The sequence below is a fragment of the Melospiza georgiana genome, chromosome W (assembly GCF_028018845.1).
Source record: "Melospiza georgiana isolate bMelGeo1 chromosome W, bMelGeo1.pri, whole genome shotgun sequence".
NCBI classification, from domain to species: domain Eukaryota; kingdom Metazoa; phylum Chordata; class Aves; order Passeriformes; family Passerellidae; genus Melospiza; species Melospiza georgiana.
In genome coordinates this window covers 3,112,164-3,140,134 of record NC_080464.1, presented here as the reverse complement: position 1 = coordinate 3,140,134, position 27,971 = coordinate 3,112,164, and the positions used below count along the sequence as shown (strand labels likewise).

Below are 27,971 nucleotides of genomic sequence, written 5' to 3'. Positions count from 1 at the left end.
ATTTCTCCGACGCGTCGCTAATAAAAATACCTCCTGCTTAATTGACTTAAGCTGAGTCTGATTAGGCAGTCACTCTGCCTGTTTGGGGCAAAATTCGGCATCACCCCCCTCGCCTTGGGGTTGGCCTCTAGGTCTCAGTATCTCTGGGCCTCTTGGAAGGGCCCTGACTCTGGTCGCCTCCTGTGCCAGTTCATCTGTGAGGCTCTCTGCGTGTCACTCACGCTCTTCAGCTTGGGGCCCCTCACATGCCCGGGGAACACTAGCTTGGTTTGCAGGTCACACACAGCCTTCAGCCAAAGCCCCCACCAACCTGGGGAACAATAGCCTGGTTTGCAGGTCACACACCCTTCAGCTAAAGCCCCACCTACCTGGGAACAATAGCCCGGTGTGCAGGCCACGCAGTCCTCTTTCCACTGCCTCCCCCTTCCCACCTGCCCAGGAAGTTGAGGCTGACTTTGTGTGTGACTCACTCTCACACACACAAGACAACAATAAGGTACCTTTTACTTTCACATCACCTATTACAAGTTCAGGTGTTACTGGGCAGTCCCGGTGCTATTGGATATCCCTCAACTCATCTGTGTTGTCCAACCCCAGATGCTCTTGGGCAATTTTTCCCTCAGTCCTGCCGTGTTGTCCAACCCCAGATACTCTTGGGCATTTTTCTGTCCCTTAACCCAGCGGTGTGGTACAACTACAGATGCTCTTGGGCATTTAATTTTTTTTGCTGTGTTGTCCAACCCTGGATGTTCTTGGGCATTTTTTTATCCCTCAGTCTGGCTGTGTTGTCCAAACCCGGATGCTGTTGGGCAAAATTTTCATCCCTCAATCTAGCTGTGTTGTCCCACCCTGAGTGTTCTCGGACATATCCTCACTCCGACAGAATTCTGCTCAACCCTGCTCTTGGATGCTCTTGGAATATAAATCCCTCAACCCAGCAGGTTTTTAGGGTCCCCTCCTGTCCCGTTTTCTGGTGGATTGGGCTAGGAAACATTGCTCCCTACCTCTGAGGGGTCCAACCCCTCCCTGAGACCCAGTCCCAGTTACCCTGGGGGATTCTTTCATTCCTTTATCACTCGCTTGGTCTCTTTACTGGCCGCTCCCCTCGCAGAAAGTTGGAAACGCAGTATGGGAGACTCCAGCACTCACTTGGCAGGTCTGGGACAGCCAGCCTTCCTCTCATTCACACACATTCATCCCCCCCCCCCCGTACCTGCCCCCCCCCCCGAGAAGTACTTACCAATCCTTATGCCTTCCCGGGTTCTTCGTGAGCACTACTAGTCTCAGGGGGCCAATTACCGCGGTTGTAGTGAGCCTTTTTCCCTTCTCTTTGTTTTATTGTCTCCTTTTGTCCACTGATTGCAACCTGCATCTGTCAGTCACTTCAGGGGAAACAGAGCAAGGTTGGCAAATAGAGCAGGGTGCACCTCTCCTAAAGCACCGGCAGCGAGGTGTTAGTAACCACCCTCTGCTACCAAAATTGTGAATAACGCCAATCGCTTGTTTTTAAAATTTTAAAAGTTTAATAGTAATAAAATGGTTATAAAAATAGTAATACAATTATAATGATAATAATTTGGACAATTTGAATTAGGACAATATGAGACAATAAAGGCAAAGAGTTACGGACGTCCGGGTACCTTTTTCTGGGCAGCACGAGCCCGAAAAACGACACCCATTAACAAAGGATTAACCCTTAAAAGTAATAGCCTGTTGCATATTCATACACTTCATACATGATGCATAAATTCCATTCAAATACAGGATTCTGTCTGGTCATCGTCAACTTCTTCCTCTTAATCCTAACAGCGCCTTCGAGGCGGGAAGAAGTTCCTTTCTTCTGATAAGAGGGCAACAAATTCTTTTTCTCTGAAAGATTTAGGTGTCCTGTGGCTGCTATCTCACTGCGACTCCTTTCTTTAAAAAAGTATCCTACATAGCATCGTTTCTATTTTAATAATTTTTATAACCTAAAACTATGTTTAACACAGTAATTAAGAGAATTAATACAGCATTACTTTCTAACACAACACATATAATATTCATTTTAATATTTGCAAAAAGCCAATCATAAAATACATGCATTTTTCACTATATATATATATATATGTATATGTATATGTATATGTATATAGTCCTGGGGGCTGCACTAGCAATCAGACTTGGGGCTACAAGTGAAATCCAGCAGACTGAAGTTTGTAAATAAAGCACTTTAAAAAAATTAATTTATGAGACTCTACTACCCAGCCCCCGGGTTATTCCGCGGCGGGCACTGGCTCTCCAGCCCCCCTTCCCCTCCGCCCTGAGCATCGGATTAATCGTCCTCCACAGCCCCGGTTAACGATTAGTAATAGTCAATAAGAGCCGGCGCCACCCGCACTCCCTACGGCTGAGGAGGCCGCATCCCTGAGGCTCTCTGTCCACAGCTCCGGCTCCGTGAGGGGCTCCTCCCATCCGCGGCACTTTCCCGTCGTGCCCCCCCGCCTGCCACTACCACACCCTCCGCTGACATCAGCCTACGCCGCCATATTGCAAGAAAAGCCACCTCCGCCATCTCGGCTGCAGCAGGTGGGGAACGCCGGCTCCCATCGCCACTGCCTCGGCCGAATCCCGCTCCCCATGATTCCCCTCGGCCGGCCGTTGTCCCGGTGGGGATAGGGCGGAGGCAGGAGTGGTTGCCGTCTCTTCTTCTTTCCCCCTCCCGATCTGCCGCGAAGTTCCTCTCCCCGTGGCAGGCCTTTGACCTTCCACTGCCTCCAGCCATGACTTCCTTGACCCAGCGTAGCTCCGGGCTGGTGCAGCGCCGGACAGAGGCCTCCCGCTACGCCTCCGCCGCCAAGGAGCGGGAGGCAGGAGGCGGATCTGAGGATGAAGGCCGCCGGGACGAGCCCGGAGACGATGAGAAGGGCGACTCCAAGGAAACACGCCTCACCCTCATGGAAGAGGTGCTGCTTCTGGGCCTCAAGGACCGTGAGGTGCGGCCGGGCGCGCTGACTAGGGGGATGGCTGACGGGCTACCGCTTATTCGGGGGCCTATGGAGGTTGTTGATGGTGAAGAGGAGCGTAAGTGGCGCTAGGGCGCGGGTGGGATGGGAGCAAGGATGCAGCTGGGTGAGCGTTGCTGTAGGGTTGGGGCAGAAGCGTTGTGGGGGACGGTGGACTGTTATGTAGCTTAGGGGTAGGGGCGCGTGCTGGAACAGGCTCGGGATTTAGGAGAGGTGGGGAAAATGATTGGATGTTGAGCGGAAGGAGACCTGTAGGAGATTTTGGATTGCCCTTTGAATGCAGGATTTGCAGAGGGGCTCTAATATTTGTAGCATCTCAAGGAAGGCAGAGTAGGGCTTGGAGGAGGAAGAGGTCCTGGAGCCTCTGATAGCATTGGTAGTTGACTTAAAAGCCCTGGTTAGACCTCTAATATTTTTGTACTCTTGTACTTACCTGTAACTAATGTGGAAGGCTTATATACTCCTATGTATTTTGTCAGACACAACTTAATGGTGCTTATGGGGTTCTCAGGTGCTTTAGTATGCTTAGTGGCCCTTTTTAATAAGACTTTCCAGAGTGTTAAAAATGCCTTTAACTTCGGGGAGATACATTTGACGAAAATGGGCCTTGAATAATGAGAAGTTTGTCAAAAAGAGGAAATGGCATTATTATGTAATTCTTCATTTTTTCTGAATTTATAGCTTGATTAGGTGACATGAAGCTGTTAATAACAGTCATTGAGGAAGTCATACTTCTACTAGTGTGCAGGATTTTTTGTTTGATTTGAAAGAGGTAATCAGTATAAAAAGCATGCACACTACAGAAAATCCTGTCAGTTTAGTTTGATGCAATGTATAGTGAAGCAAAAAATGCATTTATTTATGTATTATAAGTTTTGCTAAGCAACCTGGTTTTTTTTTTCTTTTTTTGGTGAGAAGTAAACTAATGAAACAGTTAATTGATTTGGGTGGAAGTCTCCTAAAACCGTGTTTGTGAGTGCAGAATAACAGGGGGAAAGATCCTAAGTTGTGTTCTTTGACTCTACGCTGCATCTAAAATAGATTTGATGGTTGATAAAGAATTGGTTAAAGAGTAATTTTCCTAGTTAACATTTGTTTTTTAATGCGTGTTTGTATATCTGTATGTATGCTTGCCACAATAGCATATTTTATTTCTCCTTTAGATTGTGTATTTTTGGCCATATTCCTGTAGTCACTTTTTTTTTCAGTTGGACCTTGCCACAACATCATAACAAAGATATTCAGTGTTGTGTTCTTCCATTTGTTGAATCTGAAGGCGTGTGTGTATGCACATTTCTCTTTCTACATACCTGAATAGCTGCATGAAAGTAAGTTAAGCATGACAAGACAGATATCTGTCAGGATTACCTAGGAGGTCTTGCCTTGAGGAAGGTGGGATAGACTGGATGATCATTCAGCCTCCCCCCCCCCCCCCATGAGTGTGTGCTAAATCCTCTGAATTTTGCAGGCATTAGGCTGTAAAGATTTCAAGGCAAGGAACAATCTGTCTGCCTAGAAAGAATATATGGTGCAACTATACCTAGTATATCAAATACTGGGCCTAAAAATCCAGCTTTGCATTGGTGTGCATCAAAATTATACATCATCCAACATTGCTAAGTGCAACAGTGGCAAACACTGCAGGTAATCAATGTGCGTGCAAAATGTAACTAAGTGATTCCAGTGGCACATATGTTCATGACTCCCTTGAGATTTTGCAGTTGAGATGTCAAACAGAAGGGATGATAATGTCTCTAGGGTAGGGATCTTATGTGCACAAATCTCAGCATGCACCATTTCTGTGCTTGTTAGACATGATTCATTAGAGTTTGTATTTTGGTTTTGTGTCTGATTGTACTCTTTTTTTCTAACACTATGTAAACAGCTTTGTCTCCATGAGTTAAAATCTCCATTATTTAAATTTTAAAATAAAACTATAGATTAATTTTCAAAGATTTTTTTTTGTTCTCTGTTGTTCTAATGATAAGTTAGCAAAACTTCATGCATCTGGAAATGCTTTTAATAAAATTTTTACTACTGGTAAAATTTATTTCTCATGACATTTGTGTGAGATTTTGTCATGATAGCAAGCAGAGAAAAGTAATATAGGGTCTATAAAGTATAATTGTGAAACTTCATGAAATGTTAGGGAAAGGCAAAGAAAAGCCGGTAAATTTAAAGCTGGTAATGTCCTTCCTTTTTATTGCAACAGGACAAAATAATTAGTGTTGAGTTTAAAAGAATTAAAATAGTCCGAATTAGCCTAAGAGCGTTTCCCTAAAAATAGCTTTTTCTCAGAAAAGTCACTGAGAACTCCATTGATAAATTAGTTTCAAGGTTTTTTTTTTTTTTTTGTAATTTCACTTCTAATATTAAACACTGGTGAATATGGCTTAACACTGCATAAATTCTATTAAAAAAGCCTTGCATGTAAGGACCTGCCATTAATAATTTTTAAGTGTAAATTGCAGAACCTTTACTCATAGGAGAGAGAATTTCAGGCAGATTTAGTCAGTGATGGATTGATTACTTTAGTGTTTCTAGGACACTGTTATATATTAATGTGAATCCTGATTTCAAGATAGTGGAATGGTTGTAACAACCACAGACAAAAGTTTTGTGTTGTTGCTGCAGCATGGGTGCAGTCATGGGAATGTCCAGCTGCCCCAAAACAAACACAACACGCCTCAATCCCATTCTCAATGCTTGAACAAAATTAATTTCTTTTTTCATTTGACTTAATTAAATGGTAGTTTATGTATGTGGGCTGGTTGTTGTGTTTTTTTTTTCCAATGTTTCTTTCATTTGGATATTCTGTGTATATATAAGTATTTCTGTATTTCGAGGTCAAGATAGGTTTTAAGGGTATGTGCTAAAATATGTTCATGACAGATCTGGTGTCCTTAGAGGAACAGGAACACTGGAACAAAAGGAGCATCTATAATTTATTTGGAAACCTTTCAGAAACATGATTGGGAAAGGGAATCATGTTTCTCTATTTAGAATAGAGCAATAGCCTGTTGCTATAGGAATAAAAAATACTGAAACAAAATACTTTGCTGTGTTAGGTTAAAAATAATATTGCAGTAGGACCAATCAAAGTCATAGCACAAGGGAAGTTATTCTGTAGAACTACTGAAGCTTCTGAGGTCACCTCTCCCAAAAGAAAGCAGCGGTAAATATTGTTAGCTGATTTACAAATGATAGCTGACATGAGTACAGGTCACTCTTTTCCTTACAATTCTTTCAGACGTGTTGTAACTCAGTCCCATTGAAAACTGAGAAATTGCTAGGTTCTTTGTAGCTGTCACTGCATTTAAGTTTTTTATACATGTAGGGGTTTTATGGTGGATTTGTTGTTTGGTTTCTTGTGTGTTTTTGTTTTGGGTTTTTTTTTTTGAGTTCTCATTCAGTACAAGTTGGGAATCTATTAAAATACAGTAACACAAAGAGCTGATCTTGTCCTCTAAACAATGTGCCACAACTAAGCAAATTGAAGCAGCTGTAGAGACACAACACCTTCTGTAGTTCAGATAATTATATTTAGTAAGATAAAATACTTATTTGATCTGTAACTAATTCCTTATTTGCTGAAAGAAAACTCAAATAACGTTCACTGAAATAATTGTCATGTGCTGCAGTCTGCTGCAACAGTAAATATTTTTAGTTTTATTTACACTTTTATTGGTGAAAATTAAAATGTCCTTTGTGAGAGTGAAGTAATGTTAATTCACTTTGGTTCAGAAATTTTCTTGGACCTTAGCTACTCATGTTTGGCTTTTAGAAACTTCATTTATTGCTGAAGATTTAGTGCTACAGCATAGTTTTTTGTCATGTGAAGGTCTATGATACTTTTCATTGTATTGAAATATGTTATTAGGGAGCTAGTTTGCCTGCTTCAGATGTGCTGTTTTGTGTTGATGAGATTAATTCTAAAATGTAGTTTCTTTATTCTTACCGAATCAGAGTAGCTGGATTTCTTACTGAATTTAATATTTTATTCCTAAAGAGATTTTTTTGGAAAGGTGAAATATTAATTTTGAAAACATTCAAAATATGAGTGGTATTTTCCCTGATTTTAAGATTTGCCTTTGTAAAATTCATATTAGGATTCAGAAATCTGTGATTTTTTTGCCTGTATAACAAATGCGTTTTCAGAAGGCATCTTTGTGTCTTTTTTTTCTCTTCCTCCTCTCTTCCCTCCATCCCCTAATAAAAGTTTTGGCAGCAGCCTGAATGTCAACTCAAAAGCTCCCAAGATTTTTTAAAAATTTCTGAGACAAATGAGTAAAACATGAAGAGATGTCTACTGGGAATTTGCATTTCAGTTGAAGAATGATATATGAATGTGTTGAAACTTTGACAAAGGCATGCTTTATCTCAAATCTTAAATTCATTTAGGTTGGAAAAGCCTTCTAAGATCATAGAGTCCAACCATTAAACTAACACTGCCAAGTCCACCACTAAAGCATGTCCCTAAGTCCCACATCTACATGTCTTTTAAATACCTCCAGGCATAGTGATTTGACCACTTCTCATGACAAAATGTTCAGGGCCTAATAACAACAAAGTATGGAATGTCTGTGATGAAATTTTTTTTCTTTTATAGTTTAGACCTTTTTGGTCCTTTTTAAAATTTCACGTCCATACCTAAATTACAGGCTAGCAGAAAGTAGGAGGTATGTGCTACAAGATGCAGTGAAGTGCCTCTTTACTGTGATGCTGAGTAAATCCTGCTTTTGTGCTCTTTGGAGAACAACATGCTGATTTGGAAGCAGCATTTTGGATACAAGTTGACTTTGTGTTGAAATTGTGTTTATATTTCATGGTTCTGGATACAGCTAATGTGGTTATCTAGCATGGCTAATCTGTAACCTATATTATCTATCCATGGATAACTGAGTATAGTGTGGTCCCTTATTTCATGTCAAGCTGTCTAGTGTGGGACAAAAGCAAAAACAATGTTAAAGCCTTTCTAGTGATACTTCTCAGTATTTTTAAGCACTCTTAAAAAAACAAAACTGTAACCTTTTCCTCTCCTGTAGCAAGTTGTTTTTATAAAACATTTTGCATGAAGGAAGTATAGCTGAGAAAGTATTGCTGTTAATTGCTAGAAGTGGAACTAAAAGTTAACATCATTTTATGTCAAAGAAAAAGTGATGTTATTTCAGGTGTTCTGTGATCCTAAAGTAGTTGAAGGACTGGAGCATTTATCTCAGTTACTTAAGCTTCACAGTAAGTGGCCACCTTTGCAATGCTAAATTGACCAGGCTAAGTGTTACAGATAGTATATTCAAGAATGACTTGCTACTCACTGAGCAAATGATGACTAGAGCACATAATCATTTCTGTTTTGCATTACAGGGGAAATCATAGAATTGTTTTAGTTGAAAGGGACATCTAAAAGTCATTTCATCCAACCCCCTGCAATGAGCAGGGACATCTACAAGATCAGGTTGCCCGAAAAACGACACCCATTAACAAAGGATTAACCCTTAAAAGTAATAGCCTGTTGCATATTCATACACTTCATACATGATGCATAAATTCCATTCAAATACAGGATTCTGTCTGGTCATCCTCAACTTCTTCCTCTTAATCCTAACAGAAGTTCCTTTCTTCTGATAAGAGGGCAACAAGTTCTTTTTCTCTGAAAGATTTAGGTGTCCTGTGGCTGCTATTTTGCAGCAAGTCCTTTCTTTAAAAAAAAAGTATCCTACATAGCATCGTTTCTATTTTAACAATTTTTATAACCTAAAACTATGTTTAACACAGTAATTAAGAGAATTAATACAGCATTGCTTTCTAACACAACACATATAATATTCATTTTAATATTTGCGAAAAGCCAATCATAAAATACTCATTTTTCACAGATTTCACATACACATATCAGACATTAAAACATTCTTTTGTTTTCTGTTTGTGATGGATCATTAAGATAATAAAATAATATGTCTTGTAAGCTAGATCTTTGTAATTGGAGAGCTGTTAAACACTCATGGGTCTTTTACTATTTGTGGATGTTACAGGATTTATTCATCACAATAGGAAATTAAACTATCGAGCTTTTTGCATAAATTTCTGTTGCTGATATTCTTTTAAGCACTTGTAAGTTACTGCCCTGGTTCTGGCCAGGATGCAGTTAATTTTTGCAGCAGCCAGGATGGACACAGCTGGGTCCTTCAGGTTATTTAATACCACCTCATGCCATTCGCAGGGGGGAAGGAGTGGGGTGGGTACCCTTGAGGTTTGGACAGGGTATGTGGAGTGTGCAGACCAGGTTCCCCAGTGAGCCATCATGTGTGAATCATTCACCTGTCTTGTACACTCTGCTTTTAGTATTGTTGCTGTTACTGTTGGTTTTCTTATCTCATTGCTGTTTCTGGTAAATTGTTCTTATCTCAACCTGTGATCTTTGCCTTTTTATGTCTCTAATTCTCCTCTGGGGGGGAGAGTAGAGAGTGAGTTAGCCAGCCAGCCAGCCAGAGTGGGTTGGAAACAAATTTGATCTAAGCATTTGTTGTATTAGGTACAGAGCCATTGGTCACAATGTTGCTTGATCTGTTCAAGTGGATATGGTACCTAAGTCTGTATATATTCCTGTATGTGCTCCTCATGGTGCTCTTTTTCAGAGCAGGGAGAGGGAACAGGATTACTTTGTTGCTGTACTGTGGAATATCACTTAATGACATGATAACATCAAGGGCAATGGGGATCATTTGTGATGTGTATTCAGTGTTGTTCTTCTGCCCTTACTTCAGGTGCTAGCTACCTCTGGGAATTCTTGAATAATTGTTCTCAGTGTGTAGGGGAACAGGGGAAGATGATTTTCCCCAGTTTTTCACCCCCTTTTCCTTCTTCAGGCCTGTTACAGCAGCTTTTGAGAATTTTGAATTCACTCTGGATGTTAAGGAAAGCATGTTGTTGTTGCTAAGTCTGCCAGGTGTCCTCAGCGAGGTCTACACTGTGTTTAGAGTCAAGAAAGATTTCTAGAGAGTGTAGGAGCGTCAGGGAGTAGGACGGTCGGGACGGATGGAGACGAGAGATCTCTGAAGCCAGGTAGTGGAACTTGTGGTTTTTTGCAAAGGGCATGGGTACTGGGGCCCTGCTTGGAGCTGCCAGCCACAGCTCGGAGCAGGCCCGAGAGAAGAGAGGGGTAGAGAGGATGAGAGGGTAAGAGAGTAAAAGGGGTAAGAGCGTAAAAAGGTAAGAGAGTAAAAGGGTAAGAGAGCAAGGTTCCCGTTACAATACAATAAATCTTCTGTGTTGAATATTCTAATTCTCACTAACCAGTCTAGTACAATATACAAATCCTATAGCATTTACATACAGCCTATAAGAATAATTACATTACCATACTGTGTTACATTTTAAACCCTAAAAACTACTCTTTGGACCCCTTCTGCTAAGCTAGTAGGGTCTGCTCTGACCCTTGGACCTGTCTGCAAGCAGAGGGTATTGTTTCATCAAAAGGGGATTACCTTCAGTCCGCCACCATTGTTTTCCAGTTGTTCAGTAACTAAGGTATCTCAAAGCTTGCTTTCATTTCAATCTCGCTTATAGTTTCTATATTCTCAAAATCTTTTTCCAGGCAATCATATTTATAAGGCTTTCTTGTTTCATCTTCCCCAACAAGGGAGGTTTTCCAGAGATCTGCCGCAAGGGTGGATAGTCATGAGTCACATGGAATGTGAGAGGAAATGGGCCAGCTTTTGAAGGATTATTCTGCTCCAATGATTTGGAGGTTCACCCCTGAAAAAATACAGAACCCTGATAAAGTGGAAGAATATTTCAAAGAAAATCACTGTGGCAGTTCCAGAGAGAGGCAACTTATTGCAGTGTGCTTGGCCCTGGCTAATACTTATTGGACACTGCTTGTCATTAGATGGCACCCTCAGGGGGAGAGGAAGGAAAGCAGATCAACAGGCACTGTGTCCACTGCAACTGAACCAGAGGGACAACCCATCCTGGCAGCAGTCGCCCCTATAAAGAAGAAGAAATCCAAGACAAAATCAGTTCACATAGTGAGTGATGAGGAGGAAGTAGGGCCCTCACAACAGGAGGAAGAGGCAGGGCCAGAGAAAATCACCCAATCCTTATTCCTGGGTGAGCTGTGAGATATGTGAAAAAAGATTTCAGCTGCTATCTGGGTGAGCCCCATGTGACCTGGCTGCTCTGATGCTAGGATAATGTAGCCCACAGTTAGAAACTATATGGTAATAATAAAGCCAAGCAACTGAGATCTCTGTCCCAGGATGCAGGCCTTGACAAGGGGTTTGGGAAAAAGATAGAAATCTTCAGCCTCTGGAGGCAACTGCTGTCAAGTGTGAGGGAAAAGTATCTTTTCTAGAACAATCTATCAGTGCACCAAGGCAAGTGGAACACCATTAAGAAAGGTGATGCTGTTGAGTCAGGGACGGACAAAATGACTCCGTGGTTCAGAAAGCGAAAAAGAGAGATCCTTTATTAAGAGGTAGAGTCCTTTTATAACCAGGATTGCTAAGGTGAAATCTGATTGGTCTCAAAGTAAAAACCTTTCACACTATTGGTGAGCTGTGAATAGAGCTCTATGAAGGTACATATCTATAAACAACGCAAACAGAAAGAGAGATAATAATTGTTTTCATTCTTTCTCTCTAAGTTTCCCAGGCCTGAAGCCTGGGAGAATTCTCTTCAACTGAACTGAGAATCTCCATATTTTCCCCTTTTCGTTTAAAGAGGGAGCTGGCATTTGTAGTCCTCTGCAGGACCCCCTGCAGGAAGGAGAACAAACACAGCTCAAGAGGTTTGTCAACTGTCAAGCAAAATCTCTAATCAGACATTGGATCAGAACAGTTGAAGAGATCTCTAACTGATATTATAAATTCCAAGAAATCAGTTATGAACTCTAGTATAGTAACAAACTATACTGCCGAAGGACTGGCAGTCCGACTTGTCAAAACCCATTTCCCAGTGTGATTAGATGCCCACGTGGCAGAAAATAAGGTATTAATAAACACGTGCACATGCCCAAATCAGCCAAATTTGGCAAAATGAGTAATATCTGTTTGCCACAGCTGCAAACCTTTAGGTTTCTGGGATTATCCCAGCCAGTAAGGTCAAGCCTTGGTTGGCTTTCATTGAAATTGCTTTTTGCAGGGTGTGTGCACTTTGATAGAAGAATCATGCAAGGCTTTTGGCCTATGCAATCATGTCTTGAATGAACAACTCAAGTGATAAAATTGAACTCCGGTCCAAATTGCATCCTCAAAGTTTTCAAAACAATTGAGTGGAATTGACCAAATTCAGAAACACTTGAGAAAAATGCTGGAAAGCCATGGCAACAGCCCTTAATACAGCTAGGCTGAGCCTAAGTTGTGATGTTCCAGTGCTCTGAGCTATCTATGAAGACGATGCCCTTTTTCTTTTTTTTCCAGAGAGACCAGCAGCAGCAGAGGATCTTAGGACCCTGCGGGGATGGGCGGGGCGGAGGACCCGGTCCGGGTGGGCGGACCAAGGACCCCAAACTCGGCCCACAGGGTGGTGGCCTGGGCCCTGTTGGGCGGGCCAAGGGGCCCAGACCCAGCCCGTGGGGCGGCGTCTTTGTTTCCACAGCCCGCCCCACCATGCTGTGAGTGTCCCGGCCACAGGAGTGGCCTAATGCCTCCTCCTCCTCCCTCCCCCCACTCTCTCCAGGACCACTGGTCCATGTTGGCAGATGGAAAGGAGAGGTTTTTCTGGGAATGTGAAATTTCACGCTGAATTTGGGGTTCTTGGCACCGCTGACGTCTGCCCAGGACAAGTGAGTGATCTGCGCACTCTCCTGCGCCTCCCACCATACAAGTGATTGTTGCCCAGTTCCCTGATTCGTGGCCCCACCCCCATTCCCCCAGGGCAGGGGTTCTTCCACCGCTGCATGATGTGCTGCCTGTCTCTCCAAAGCGGGCGGCGCTGCGGGGAGGGGCCTGCCGCTGGCTCGGGGGCCAGAGGTGCGGGAGAAAGCTCCATGGTGGTTTTGCTTGGTCGCGGGGGGCGGGTGGTGCCACTGACTGTGTCCCTGCCGCTGTCGCGACGGCCGCGGGTGGCGACTCCAGCCCCTCCTGCGCGTGCTCCGGCGAAACGGAAGAAAGCTGCCTCTGAGCTGTGGAAAGCCATCCCTCCCCGCTCCAGTGGAGCTGGGGGCGGCAGCGGTGGTCGTGGTCCGCGGCTCGGGACCGCTTTACCCGGGGTTTTGCACTGAAGGGCTTTAGAAATGCGTCTCCAGGCAGGCAGTAAAGACCTTGCGACCGTATTGCCTGTGGTGACTTCAGTTAGCAATCACCTAGGGATTCCCAAGTCTCCGAACTGAATGCAGCGCTCACATCTGCTGAGAACCTGCGATCTCTGGCCCAGGCCAGCAGACCGCAGAGCTCTCCATCAGAGACAGCGAGTCTCATGGGCAGTACAAAAGCCCTCCATGCGATCAGAACTACTTGTTCGTCGCAAGAAAGTTGGTTCCCCATTTTTAAGGAAAACCCGTCCCTCAGCAGGTGTCCACTTCAGGAGACAGACAGTCTGTTCTGTCGGGAAAAACCATCCCCACTCAGTTCCTGGCCTCTCGGGGCCGACGCTCGCGGTCCGAACAGGACCAGTCCTCTCAGGAAGACACAGGGCACAGTCAGTGTTACCTCACTCAAGAGGGCAAACGGCGTCTGATTCACGAGGAGTCTCCAGATCCCTCCGTGTTCAGCCTCGGCTGCGAACTGAGCTGGACCCTCTAGGGTCCCGTGCCTTCAGCCTAGGCTGCAGATCACGTCGGCAGCCACCAGATGACACTGTTGAGTCAGGGACGGACAAAATGACTCCATGGTTCAGAAGGTGAAAAAGAGAGACTTTATTAAGAGGGTAGAGTCCTTTTATAACCAGAATCGCTAAGTTGAAATCTGATTGGTCTCAAAGTAAAAACCTTTCACACTATTGGTGAACTATGAATAGCACACTCTGAAGGTACATATCTATAAACAACCTGAACAAAAAGAGAGATAATAATTGTTTTCATTCTTCCTCTCTAAGTTTCCCAGACCTGAAGCTTGGGAGAATTCTCTTCGACTGAATTGAGAATCTCCACAGAAAGGTACCCAGTACTTGAGAGAATTAACTGTGTTAGGCATACTCTAAGGATTCAAGTAACGAGCAGCCCCCTATAGATCCAGATGAAGTCCAGTGTACACAACCCATGTAGTGGAAGTTCCTGCGGAGCAGAACACACCATCATCATATGCCAACTCATAGGCAGTGATGTCATGGAAAGAAGAACAAACGGTGGATAATTTGGTTGTCCAACTCCAGCAATATAAAGAAAGTCTCTCTTTTCCCCTTTGAGCCTGTGTCTTGTCCATGGAAAGACTGTCCAAGGACCTCCAGCAATTTAAAAAGGAAATGTCCCATACCCCGCCAGTACAGACCAATGTCTCTGCTATTGGGTGCAAGTGCCTCCCTGCTCAAGAGAGGATTCACACGACAAGGTAACCTGTGATTTTTACCTGCATGACCATGGAGAGGGTATGAGGAAGTGGGATGGAAAGCCCACCTGTTCCCTAGGAGCATGGATATGCGAGTTGAAAGGAAGAACAACCACCACAGGAAATTCTTTAATGATAAATGCTGCTTCAGTTTCCAGTGGGCAGGTCCTCAGACAAAATAGGAAGGCGGATGTTACTTCTGAACCTCTTGAAGGGACCTCCAGGTCATGTTTACAAGAAGTGAGTAATGAGTACTGTGACCAGGAATAGAGAGGTCCTGCCTCCATCCAGCTGGAGGAAAGGGACAATCGCATCTACTAGACTGTGTGGACCTGATGGTCTGGCACATCAGACCCATAAGAGTATAAGACTTTAGTTGACGCTGTCACACTCTGTACCCTGATGCCATTGAGATATGCAGGGGCAGAATCTATCTCTGTTTCTGGGGTGATAGGGGGATACCAAGAGCTGACTGTACTGGAAGCCAAAGTGAGCCTGACTGGGAACAAATGGCAAAAGCACTCTATTGTGACTATTGAGGCTCAGAGGCCTCAGGCATCCATGGCATAGATTACCTCAGGAGAGAGTATTTCAAGGACCCAAAAGGGCACCATTGGGCTTTTGGGATAGCTGTTGTGGAGACAGAGGGAATTAGCTGAATACCTCTCCTGGTCTCTCAGAGGACCCTTCTGCTATTGGACTGCTGAGGGTTGAAGAACAACGGGTAGTGATCGCTATCACAACAGTGCACTGTCAACAATACTGCACCAGCCAGGACTTGACTTGGGGATATGAATTGAATTTATTACCAATAAAATCAGAGCAGGATAATGAGAAATAAAACAAATCTTAAAAACCCCTTGCCCCAACTTCTCCCTCCTTCCTGGGCTTAACTTTATTCCTGATTCTTTACCACCTCACACCCCAGCAGTGCAGGGAGACAGGAAATGGGGGTTACAACCAGTTCATAATCTCTTGTTTCTGTCTCTGCTTCCTCTCCAGGGAGAGGAGTCACAGAATCCCAGAATCAGCTAGGCTGGGAATGACCTTTGAGATCACCAAGTCCAACCTATTACCTAACACCACCTTGTCAACTAGACCATGGCACTAAGTGCCACATTCAGTCTTTTCTTAAACACCTTCTAGGGACAGTGACTCTACCACCTGCTTGGGCAGCCCATTCTGATGCCCAATCACTCTTTCTGTAAAGAACTTCTTCCTAATGTCAAACCTAAACCTCCCCAGGCACAGCTTAAGATTGTGTCCTCTTGTCCTGTTGCTGGTTGCCTGGGGAGATGTCCTAGGGTGACGTAATGATGCTTGTATCCCCATTCATGTGTTCTGTTTATGCTGGATATTATGTTCTGTGCCTTTAAGACTGAAAGTTTTATTTGGGTTTTCTTATCAGCCTGGAGAGACACAGAGACAGGGCAGTAGCTAGTGCTATTGGAATATGAATCCCAACATTACCAGGTAGATTGTGCCTGGGCCAGTCTGACCCTCGCTGCTGGGCCAAAGGCGGCAACTGTGGTGTATCACCCCAGAGACACCTTTAGCTTGCTGGAGGTTGCAGCTGGGCACTGAACAAGTCCAGGCTTGTAAGGAACTCCGTTTACCTCAGGAAGGAAGGCTTCAGGCGATGGTGAAGAGAAAGGAGACGGATTCTGCTGGAGGGTTAATATCCACAGCTTTATTCCATGGTCACAGAGGTCTGAATCACAGGTAACAGCTCCAACAGAATCTCGAGCACATGGCTTGATTTGGCATTTAAGCTCCGGGACATGGGAAGGGGAGGGACAGGTGAGCCACCAACCAGGTGGGAGGGGCAGGGTCTCAAGGGACGAGGGACACCTAAACAGGCCAATGACCCCCAGGCCTGAGGGGCATCCTTTGAAAGTGACAAACCACACGACGCCTTGCTGGAATGTTAAAATTGATTGACAGCCCAGGAGGGGGGAAGGGGAAGAGGAGTATTGGCACACCTGGGGAAGGGACCCGGAAGTTTAAAACAGGCTATTACAACACACCGCAACATAGTGTGGTTTTTGCTTTTTTGCTTTTCGCTTTGCTCTCTGGCTCTTGCTTCTGCTTTGCTTCTGCTTGCTTTTGCTTTTGCTCATTAGCTAGTTTAGCTAAACAGTCCAAATTTCTTCCTGGACTGTTTCTCCTTTCCTTTTTTTCGACCAACTCGAACCTGCTCCAGACTGGGATCTGGGAACTCTGAGAGTTTGCACCTTGTGGCCTGCAGCAACTGCCCCAGTGCCGGAGGGACTGATAACAGAGCGACCACCCCCAAGAGAGACTTTCTGAATTTGTCATCTTTTTCAAAATGGTGTCATCTGGTATTGTTCATTTTGTGTGCTGGGGGGTTCTGTGCCTGCTAAATAAACAGGTTCTTTCCACTTCTCTCTGAGGAATTCTTCCTGAACCGGTTGGGGGGGGGGGCCGTGTGGGTTTGGAGATTCTGTACCAAATTTGCCCTAAACCAGGACAGGAGAAGATACTGATCCTCACCTGGCTACCACCTCCTTTCAGGGAGTTGTAGAGAGTGATAAGGTACTTCCCCTTCTCCAGCATGGCATCCCTCCTGTGGGAAGCAGTCCTCCATTTACTTCTCCAACATGAGTCATTCCCACGAACTACAGTTCTTCATGAATTGCTCCAACATAGGTCCCTTCCTACAGCACCATCCTTCAGGCACAGCCTGCTCCAGCATGGGCTTTCCATGGGGTCATAGTCTCCTTCAGGCATCGACCTGCTCTGGCATGGGTCTCCTCCATGGGCTGCAGGTAGGTCTCTGCATCCCCATGGTCCTCCATGAGTTACAGGGACACAGATGCTTCACCATGGTCTTCACGACAGGCTGCAGGGGAATCTCAGCTCTTGTACCTGTAGTGTGGTAATCACATGTCCTCTGAACAGAGAGACACATAGCTGTCCCAGGATTTTCCTGGGAAGCTGTGAGAAAGCTCAGAGAAAGAATTAAAACAATTATTATCTCTCTTTCTGTAACTGTTGTTTATGGATATGATTCTCCAGAGTGTGCTATCCATAGTTCACCAATAGTGTGAGAGAAGATTCCTAAAGGCCAATCAGGTCTTAGGTCTGTCGCTATAGGACACGAAATAAAACGACGCGGACACTGGAAACTCCAAGGTAAAAGAAGGGCAGTTTAATTTCTGACTCCAACAATTATAGATTTTCAAAAGTGACAGTGGATGACAGTGCCACCTCTCCAATGACACTGGACAAACCAACAGTTCATCAAAATTTTCCTCGTCCAGAAAAGAATGTAAAACAATAAGTATTTACAGAAAAGCATGTGAGAAAGTTCGTTACAAGAATGTAAGTATCAGAAGGCTTAGAAGAACTTAGAAGAGCAGGGCAACATAGGTCCACCATTGTTTCTGTAAGAACTGTAGATTTCTAATAATAAAGTGCCCTTTCATGCCTTCTAATGATGGAGTCTCTGTATCACCTTTGTCTGTCCCTGATACCCCTTCGGTGATAATTGGTGACCCCTTGTGTGTGTGAACACGCTGCCTTGATTTTTTGATGACTCTTCTGAAGTGTGTCTGAACATTGGCCTGAAATTGCTGACCCCTTCGAGGCTACAGACAAACTGGGGTGACTATTACTGACTCCAGCCATGTGTCTGGCATGAACTCGAGACCATCTGGATCTCTCCGTCAGAGGAACTCAGGCTGACCTCCAACGTTCCCTGCAAGACAGATTGGACGCCTTCTGCCCTCCTAGAGAGGTAACTGTGATCTTTCTCCGCATCTTCCTGGAGAAGACTTGTCCCTTTGGGACTGCGGACATCATCTAGCCTAAGAGCTGGAAGGGGACAGACTGGGTTTTCCTTAAAAATGGGGAACCAGCTTTCCAGAGATGAACAAACTATTGTTTCTGCATGGAGGAATCTGATAATTCCTCTGAGACTCGCTGTGTCTGATGAAGTGCTCTGTGATCTGCTGGCCTGGGCCAAAAATCACAGCTTTGCAGTGGATCTGGGAACTGCCTTTGATTCAGAGACTTGGGAATGTCTTGGTGATTGTTTGGTAGCTGCAGTCACCACAGGGGATGCAGTCGCAAGGACTTTACTGCCTGCCTGGAAAAGCATTTCTAAAGCCCTTCGACTCAAGCTCCTGGGGAACAGAAAAGTGACAAAGCCAATGTGTTTTTTGCCTGTGATGGCTCCAGGAACTGTGTCCCAATCGACTTGGACGGACCATCCCGTTCCATTTCCGCCAGCTCTGGCTCTCCCCGTATCGAGAGCAGCGGCAGGAGTGCCTTTTCACTCATTGGCATTTCTGGAATTCCCTGCCCTGCAGGGACTGGTGGGCTCGCCCCCACTGAGGGTCGCTCTGCTGCAGCCACCGGTGGCGCCCACCCCCACTCCAGATGGAGCAGCCAGTGTTTCTTTGTTTCGACCGCCCCGAGCCAACCACTGCTGCCCTCAGCTCCACAACCCGCTTTGCTCTGAGAAACCGCTGAGGTGCCTTTGCCAAACTCAGTTCCACTCCACTCGGTGGTACTGGTGTTTCCTGCTTTGCATGTTGCTTGGCCGCACCAGCCGGCACCTTTAACAGCAGCGGTGGCAGAGACACCGCCAGCATCACCCCCCCCACCCCTTCCCCCCGGGACCAAGAGAAACCACCGCATCGCTTTTTATCTAGCCTGTGGCCTCTGTGCCAGCCGGCCCCCCTGCGCCAGCTGCGCCACCAGCTGTGGAGTCCGCAGATGGCCCCCTGCACCACTGTCCTCCTTTCATGGACTGGCTGCGCACCACGCTACGGGAGGGGAACCGTGATAATTGGTGACCCCGGCGGTGATACCTGTAGCAACTCCTCCCCTTCTTTCTCCACTGATGTTGGTGTCTGCAGAGTTGTTCCTTTCTCATATACTCACTCTGTTCTACTCCGGACACAATTAATTCTGTGCAATAATTTTTTCACCTTCTTGAATATGTTATCACACAGGCATTGCTGCCACCTCTGATGGGCTTGGCCTTTGTAGCAGGCACAGGGCCTGCAATGCCTCCATGGTGTTCAGCAGCTTAAAATAGGAAACGCCTAGTCATGATGACTGGACCTAAGAAGCCCCTCTTCCACCTTCGGACCCTTGCCTATATCTTTGTAAGATTATAGGCCACTTTCCCCTTGACCCTTACTATTGGACTGTTTTCTAAAACTCCTGTACCCTATATAAATCCCTACTTTTGCCCAGCTCGGCAGAAGAGCTGTCCCTGTGAACCTTTGCAGAAGACATCAGTAAAGACATCTCTGTGGAACCTCATACAGCCTTCTCCTCTCTCTCCCTGTGTCTGCCAAAGGCACTTAGCAAGCCAAGAGCTGAAATCAGAAATGAACTGATAATCACGAAGAGCTGAACTGCTTGCTAAGACTGCCTGCAGATCTGGAGCCTGCCTGAGGGGCCTGGATAGGTCGTGCTTAATTGGATTTCTCTGTATTGGGCACGCACGGCAGCCAGGGTCGGGGAGACCCTGAAAACACCAGAGTTGCCACAGGCCTTGGCCAGTGGCAGATCTGTCTTGCAGCCAGCTGGCATTGGCTCTGTCAGTCATGAAGGAAGCTTCCAGCAGCTTCTCAGAGAAGCCACCCCTGTAGACCCCTGCTCCCAAAACCTGGCTGCTCAATCCAGCCATTCTTATCTGTCATCGATGAATGTTGCAGTGAAGGTTTTCCTTTTTCTCTTCCATCATTATTTTCTGTTGTTTGCATTTTTCCTCAACTTTTTATGAGTATGTTTAGTTTTTCTGGTGAAAAGACTTTTAATTGGCTCTCACTAGAGTGTAAGGTGCGTTATATTCTTGCAGTCTGTGATACATGAAGGAATAAGACCCACCAGCAGAGAGAGAGTGAATCTGAGATTTTATTCATAAGGTTGAGTATATATATCTTTACTCCTAAGAGTCTTTTTTTTGGTTACAGCTTACAGATGTAATCACAGTTCTACAAGGAATCTGTCCTCTTGACATTTTCCATTGTTCCCTCCAAAGCCATGGTAAAGGAGTGTGAAGAGTGTATAGTTCTATGTCTATGTAGAAGTAGAAACTCATTTGTCCAGTTCTGTCTCAGGTACAGCTGTCCAGAGATATGCTGCTGCTGGCGCTGCTGCTGCTCTCTGTTTAACTCTTTCCTTACACCAACACCTGTTACTCAGACAATTCCCCCTTTTCTATTTTTTTGAGGTCATGGACAAAGCAAGCGCAACCATAGCTTGTTTTTGTGTACCTTTAATGGTTCTGAATATGTTGGAAAGGACTAGACAGAAAATTTTAAAAGATATCACTTCCAGACAACCCAATCCAATAAAAACCCAAGCTCGTAAATTTATTCCTGAAAACCAGTTTTTCAGATTTAACCAAGTAAGATCATTTTTAAAGTCTGTCAAGCACCTTTTGCTCCTCCAGAGTTTGCAAATCTCTGAGTTGATATATTAATTGAGTGTGAAGTGAGTGGATATCTTGTCTTAGGACTTTATCAAAGGCTCCTTGGAGGTGGTTTTTGATTGTTTCCTAATTTTGTTCCATTTCATTCAATGGATGAGGAGTGACACATAAAGAGTTATGTATGTGTTCCCAATCACAATGTAAAGATATGTGGGTTTTTTGAGCCTCAACTCTTTCGCCAATCCACAAAAGGGCACTTTTTAAGGCCTCTAATCTGATCATTATTTCCTTGTCAATTTGCTCTCCTGCTTGTAACTCTTTCATAATATTGGTTAGAGCTTGTCCCACAGTATGGGCAGTTTGAATGGGATTAGTTAAAGCTACAACAGCTGCAGTTAAAACTATTACAGCAGAAATGATGGCAAAGATCAACCAACTGAGAAATGTGCAAACTCACTTCTTACTCTTTTGGATTTCCTCCTGGAATAGTCAAGCCAATTGTGAGAGTCTGTTTGTCCTTCCCAAGCCCTAGTCAGATTTACAGGAACCCAAATTTCTGGTTTTCTCTTAAATGGAAGAAGGACAGAAAAGTTATTAATATCTTCATTGGTTACATGATTTAAAAACAAAAGAATTAGCATACAGAAAATACAAGCCATTCCTATTATCACTTGAAAAATCATTACCTAACGCAAAAGCATATGGATGCAAAGTACAAGTTATTAGTGATTGTTTCTTTAGCAATGTCAAATTTGCGAGGGTAGCATTCTTGTTCAAGTTTGCCTGGTATATGGTATTACCAAAGGCAGGCAACAGCATTTTCCACAGATGCTTATAAACACGTGATTGATTACTACCTAGATAATATTGAATCAGTGGTCTGGCCATTCCACCATCATGCCAAATAATGCTGCAGTTTGCCTTTTGGAAGGGAAGGGTGGTTTAATTTGTTCCCTTTTCTCTAAGGATACTGTGTGGTCCCCAGTCAATTATTTTCCCATATTGTAAGAACTGTTGCTATGGATGTTGTCCTAAACATGATGTCCATTCCAAATGCTGTAAATTGGAAATGGACGTAAAACATTTGGGATAATGAGGTGGAGTGGCATCCACAGGATTGTTGGAGATGGACAGAATGGTTGACAATGTAATAGCAGTCAAATTTTTTCCTGAGGATTCATATATCAAGTGCAATTGCATAGAAAAATTGGTACAAGGTCAAGGTGAAAAGGTACTAGTTTGATTCGACATAAAGTAAATAGGCGGTAAATTAGTAACATAAGAAGCATTGGTAGCATACGTATTTACAACATCTTGATCTAGGGAAAGAAGCCAAGTTCCTCCTACACATTCTGTTCCATTGTTGCTGAGGGTAGGTTCTGGATCCCATCCAGTCAGAGGCTGAAATAGCAGTGCATTGAAAATGTGTGCCCAGTAGATTGTTCCTTCCACCATTTGATGGCAGTATAGCAGAAGAAAGATGACAAGACTCACTGTTGTCATCATTGGCTGATTTTGATGTATCTCGCTGGATTCCAATATGGTCCTATGGGCAAAAAACAACATCCATAACCTCTTCCCCAAGCTAACAGTGGAACTGGACCTTTCCACTCACCACTGTGTACATTCTTGTATGTAGCTTTTGGGTGAACTTCTTCTCTATCAGTTGTCTAACCTGGGTGCCTTTGACATACTGTGAGATCATCCCTAGTGGAAAGATTAAAAAAATTTAAAACATAGGTTGCTTTATAAAGCGGCTTCTGAGGGAGCATGCCTATGGGATTCCCCCTTTTTTGTTTCAGTAGCATGTTTTTCAATGTGCAATGTGCCTGCCCTGTTCACTATGGCTTGGCCTGTTGGAGAGTGGGCAATACCTGTAACGTGCTTGATCCCCCAAGTGTGGAAAAAATCTCATGTTTTTCGACATGTATATTCAGGTCCGTTGTTTGTTTTTATGTGTTGAAGAATGCCCATAGTAGCAAAGGCATGCAGCCAATGTTGAGTGGCATCTCTTGATTTTTCAGCTTTGTGAGCTGTTGCTACGATGAAACATGAAAAAGTATCAGTGGAAACATGCACATATTTAAAAATCCCAAAACTCTATATGTGGGTAACATCTCTTTGCCAAATATCATTTTGTTGGAGAATTTTGCTCAGAAATGGCTTATAGAGTTTTGTTCAGACATGCCATAATCATATACAGTTGATGGAAAAGTAAAAGGCAGCTGTGAGGAGCAAATTCTCAAAGCCTGTTTCTGTAAACAACTAAGTTCTCAGGCACATTTTTATAAACAGCAGAGTTCTCAGGTTGTTTTTTAATAACAAGTAAATATCTTGTCCTTGGATAAGTTTTGGGAAAGCAAAAGAGACAAACATGGAGGCCTTGAGAACCGTTCATATCAGGGTGAGAAAACAAATCTTGGTTTCAATAACAAACCACAGGTATTGAAAACAAAAGGAGGGATTAATGTGTAATCTGCAACCTATGATGAGCTCGGGTTTTGCAATATGTATGAGCTTAATTAACACTGTTATAAAATGTGCCTGGTGGATCAATAAATCGGAGTTCGGTGCTGATTAGAGGATGGGTCGTCTCCCTTCACTTTCATCATCATTAGGTTTTAACTCTTGTGGGTTTGTACCTAATGTTTGCGGTAAGGAAAAGGTTTGCTGGCATTGTGAACAATCATTCACTATATCTGAGCTTGTGGCAAGGTTAAGCCAAATTGTTTTGCCAGTGCTCAGGCATTTTGATGATAGAAATCATGAGAAAGTTTTGCCTGCCCTAATTTTTGTGGCATAGTGACTGCCATAGCAGGAGCATCTGTTCTTGCATTACCTTCCACTATAGGTCCAGGAAGAGTGGTATGTGACCTAAGGCACAGGATGTAGTATTTATGAGACCTGTGAAGTAAAAGGTTATACAGAGTAGTTAATAACACAAAAAGATCTTTGTTAGAGACTTCCTTCAGGAATGAATGTTCTATTCTCTTGACAATTTCCGGAACATAAAGAGAGCTAGAGATAATAGGTTCTTGTGAAAAAATACTAAATGCTTCTACCACAACTGCCAGTTTGACTAGCTGGGTAGATCCAGGTTGGAAAGTCTGAGTGTTCCCATTGTCCTGTATAGTTTTTCCACAGAGTCACAGCTTTGTGTGTTTTCCCCGATCCATCAGTGAAAGCAGTTTTTCCATCTGGAATAGTTGTTTTTGACTATAGACGTCTTGGTTGGAAGGGAAGTTCTTTGAAGGACTGCAACAATGCATGTCGAGGCATCGTGTGAATAAACTGTCCATTGTAGTCTGCAAGGGCAATTTGAAATGACAGTGATTCCCTGAAAAGATTCTCTAATTCTGCTACAGTAATAGGGAGATGTATCATTGCCAGATCATATCCTGTTAGGCTCTGACATCGGAGTTGTTCCATTGATGGCAGTTGAATAATCACTTCAAGTTGAATTGCTATAGTTTTTGAAAAGGTGTGTGGCAAGAAAATCCATTCTAGCAACCAGAGATTATGGTCTTGCACATCACATTGTCCAATAAGAGCATAAGGTTGGAAAGATTGCAAAATTAGGAACAGCTGAAAAGGCAAATCTGGGTTTCAATGTGTGGTAAAGGACTTGTTGATTTTATCACTTTCAACCTCTAAAGCCTTTTGGGCAGTTTTTGTCAACTGCCTAGGGCAAGAGAGGTCCAGGTCCCCTTTTAACAATTGAATTAAAGGAGACAATTCTTCTGTTGTAATTCCCAACAAAGGGCGAATCCAATTAATGGTTTCCGGTAACTTTTGCAAGTAATTCAATACGTGTATGTTAGTTTTCAAAAGTACTGGCTGCGGAGTGACTGTTGCTTCAAGCAGTTTTAAGCCCAAGTATTTCCAAGGGGGTTCTGTTTGAATTTTGTCTGTGGCTATGCACAGACCTCTGCTGGTGAGTGTTATTTTTAAAGCTGCAAGGTGTCGGATCCCATTTTTCTCTTTCTCTTCTTTTTTATGGTTGATTTATGCTTGCCGGTTTTCTGTTTCTCCTGCTGGCTGATTTATGTCCGGAGATTCTCAGGGATGCCACTTGCTCGGTTTCTCGGCTGTTTCAAAGACCTGGAAAGGCCCAGAGTGGCCTTGGCAGCCCGCGCTTCAAAGGACGAGGAGAGACTTCTGATCTTGTTTCGGTCTCAGTGTTTATTAATTGTTTATCTAAAAGATTTTCTTTCTGCCCGACAGAGGTCTGCACAGCAAGTCAGCCATGGGCACACTCCCCAGCCTCCGGGGCGGTCACTTATCTTTATACCTAAAGTTACGTGTACAATATTTATGATTTTTCTCCAATACCTTCTACTCTTATTAACCGGTGCACTTTTAGTAAAGACCAATCCCAAAGTGCCACCATCACCACAGAAGATGGAGGCCAAGAAGAAGAAGAAGAAGGACAGGACACGCCCCAATTCCTCCATCTTACTTCTCTAGACCCCCCTGTACAGAAATCCTAAACCCTGTGTATTATACTCTAACTAACTTATCCCTTCACCATTCACCCAGTGAAATCCTCCCAGTCCTCATACAGGTGTCATCTCCTGTGTAGGATCAAAGTCCAGCCACCAGACACTTCTGGCAACATTCCAGGACTCCCGAGCCCCCCAATGGTGGTCTCGGTCTCTCTGTACCTCAGTCCTGAGGTGCTGAGATCCCACAGCAAGGCAATCATTCAATAGTATCGCGCTGTTAGAGGCAATTAAAATATTGTCCATATAGTGATACAGCAAAACAGATGTGTGGAGAGCCTGGTTCAAGCATGGCTTAAAGAAAGAGGCCATGAAGGTATACAGCTGATGGGAAAATAAAAGGTAGCTGTAAAGCAGCATTTCCCAGGCTTGATTTTGTAAATAATTAGGTTCTCAGGCAATTTTATAAACAATAAGATTCTCAGACAGTCTTCTCATAACAGGCAAACATTCTGTCCTTGGCTGCTACTGGGAACAGATAGCTGCTACTGGGAACAGATAGCTGCTCTGGGAACAGATATGAAGGTTTTGAGAACTTTTCATATCACAGTGAGAACACTAATTTTGGTTTCAATAAATAAACCACAGGTATTGTAAACAAAAGGAGGGGTTAGAGTTTTCTCTGTAGCCTATCGTGAGCTCGAATTATGCAATATGCATGAAGTCAATTAACACTGTTATAAAAGGTGGCTGATTTGATCAATAAATCGGAGTCGATGCTGATCAACAAAGATGGGTCGTCTCCCTTCGCTTTCAACACAGATGGATATTTGTGCCGTATTGGCTCTATTGCTGAATGAATGACAAACTGACAAATAGTTGGTGTAGGACAACCCAGTGGTATCATTTCACGGGGGCTCCATGATTGACAGATGCTAAAGAAAAGTCAAATTTAGGTGCACTGTCAGGATGTAAAGGAATTGTGAAAAACCAGTCTTTTAAATCAATTATTTCCAATTCCCAATGTTTGAGAGTCATTGTGGGGTTAGGTATTCCTGGTTGTAATGACCCCATAGGTGATATGACTGCATTGACTGCCCTGAGGTCCTGTAAAAGTCTCCACTTTCCCAATTTCTTAAGAATAACAAAAATAGGTGTATTCCATGGGCTGGTGGAGGAGACTATGTGACTCAGTTGTAGTTGTTCTTGTACAAGGATTTGGCCTTGGTGAGGCCGCTTGCCTCTTAAGGGCCACTGGTCACATAGAGGCTTATCAGTAAGCCAGGTAAGTTTCAGGAGGGGCATTTCATCAGTGGCCCCAATCAACAATGTGTTGAAATGACCAAGCCCCATTGAGTCAGTAGATCTGGCCCCCACAGAGTGCCTGGGATTGGGAGTACGTACTGGTGCAAGGTGGCTGTCTTGCCTTCTGGTCCAACGATGTGTAGTTCTTTGGCTGATTGCCACAGTATCTGATGTCCGCTGACTCCAGTGACAATCGCCGTAGAGGATGCCAAGGGCCAGTCAGGAGGCCACTCTTTCCATGCTATGATGGATACATCGGCTCTGGTATCACCCAATCCTGTAAAAGACTTAAGAGTCTATTTGGCAGGTAATTGCTGTTGTGTTACAATTTCTTTGGACCAAAAGATCTGAGGAACACCTGTGCTTCTAAAGTTCCCATTGTTTCATTGCTGCTGCAATACTGGCACTGGACAAGCAATTGCTGGCAGTGGTATAAGTTGTGCCAAGCATGTCCCTTCAGGCACAGTGCAAGGAGGGATAGGAGTCCAAGCCATAATTTCGATTTCCCCTCTATAATATGCATCAATATTTCCCAGTAAAATAAACAGTCCGGTTTGAGTGGTAGAAGAACAACCTACTAATAAAGCATGAGTTTGAAATGGTAGTGGGCCAAAACCAGCAGTGGGTAATAGATGGACAGAAGTGTCTTTTAAGACTGTTGTAGAGCTGATGGCCAAGTCCAGGCTGGCAGAGCCTAGGGTGCCCCTTGCCAGACCTGAGTTTGCGTTGGGGATTGGCTGAATTGGGCCCCATTGGGTTGAGATGCACCAGCCTGCATGCCCCTGTTTGAGTTTCCCTGCTTTTGGAGTGCGTTGCCATCCTTGTCAAACTTAGAGTGGCATTGGTTACTCCAATGAAGGCCTTTTATGCAGCAAGGACAGGGTTTATTTGTCTTTTTACTAGTTTTCTGTCCCTTTGGGCATTGTTTCTGAATATGCCCCTCATCTCCACATGCAAAGCACTTAACAGTTGCTTTAGCTGCCTGCAATTGCTGGGCGATTGCAGTAGCAATTAGTTCTGCTTTATATTGTTTTGAGCCGACATTAGCACATGCTTTGATGTAATCAGCAAGTTCAACATCAGCACAGTTGTGTATTGAATCTAGGGCTTTTTTACAGTCATTATTAGCATCTTCATAAGCGAGGGATTTTAAAACAGCATCAGCTGCTGCTTGCATTTCAGTTTGCTCTCTGACCACTGATTGCAGTCGGTGGATGAAGGAGATACATGGTTCCTGGGCATCCTGACGAATGGCTGCAAATCCTAGCTCTAGATTTTTTGTATCAGGTACTTTCCTTAGAGCACACAGCATAATAGCTGT

At 44.0% G+C, this 27,971-nt stretch overlaps 1 protein-coding gene across 1 annotated transcript in view; it reads left to right on the top strand.

Moving 5' to 3' along the window:
- Positions 1-2,762: 2,762 nt before the first annotated feature.
- LOC131095428 (Golgi phosphoprotein 3-like) overlaps positions 2,763-27,971 on the top strand; it is a 173,149-nt gene continuing 147,940 nt past the window's right edge. Inside the window, exon 1 of the mRNA XM_058043129.1 lies at positions 2,763-2,975. Coding sequence (XP_057899112.1) covers positions 2,763-2,975 — 213 coding nt within the window. The remainder of the gene's footprint in view (positions 2,976-27,971) is intronic.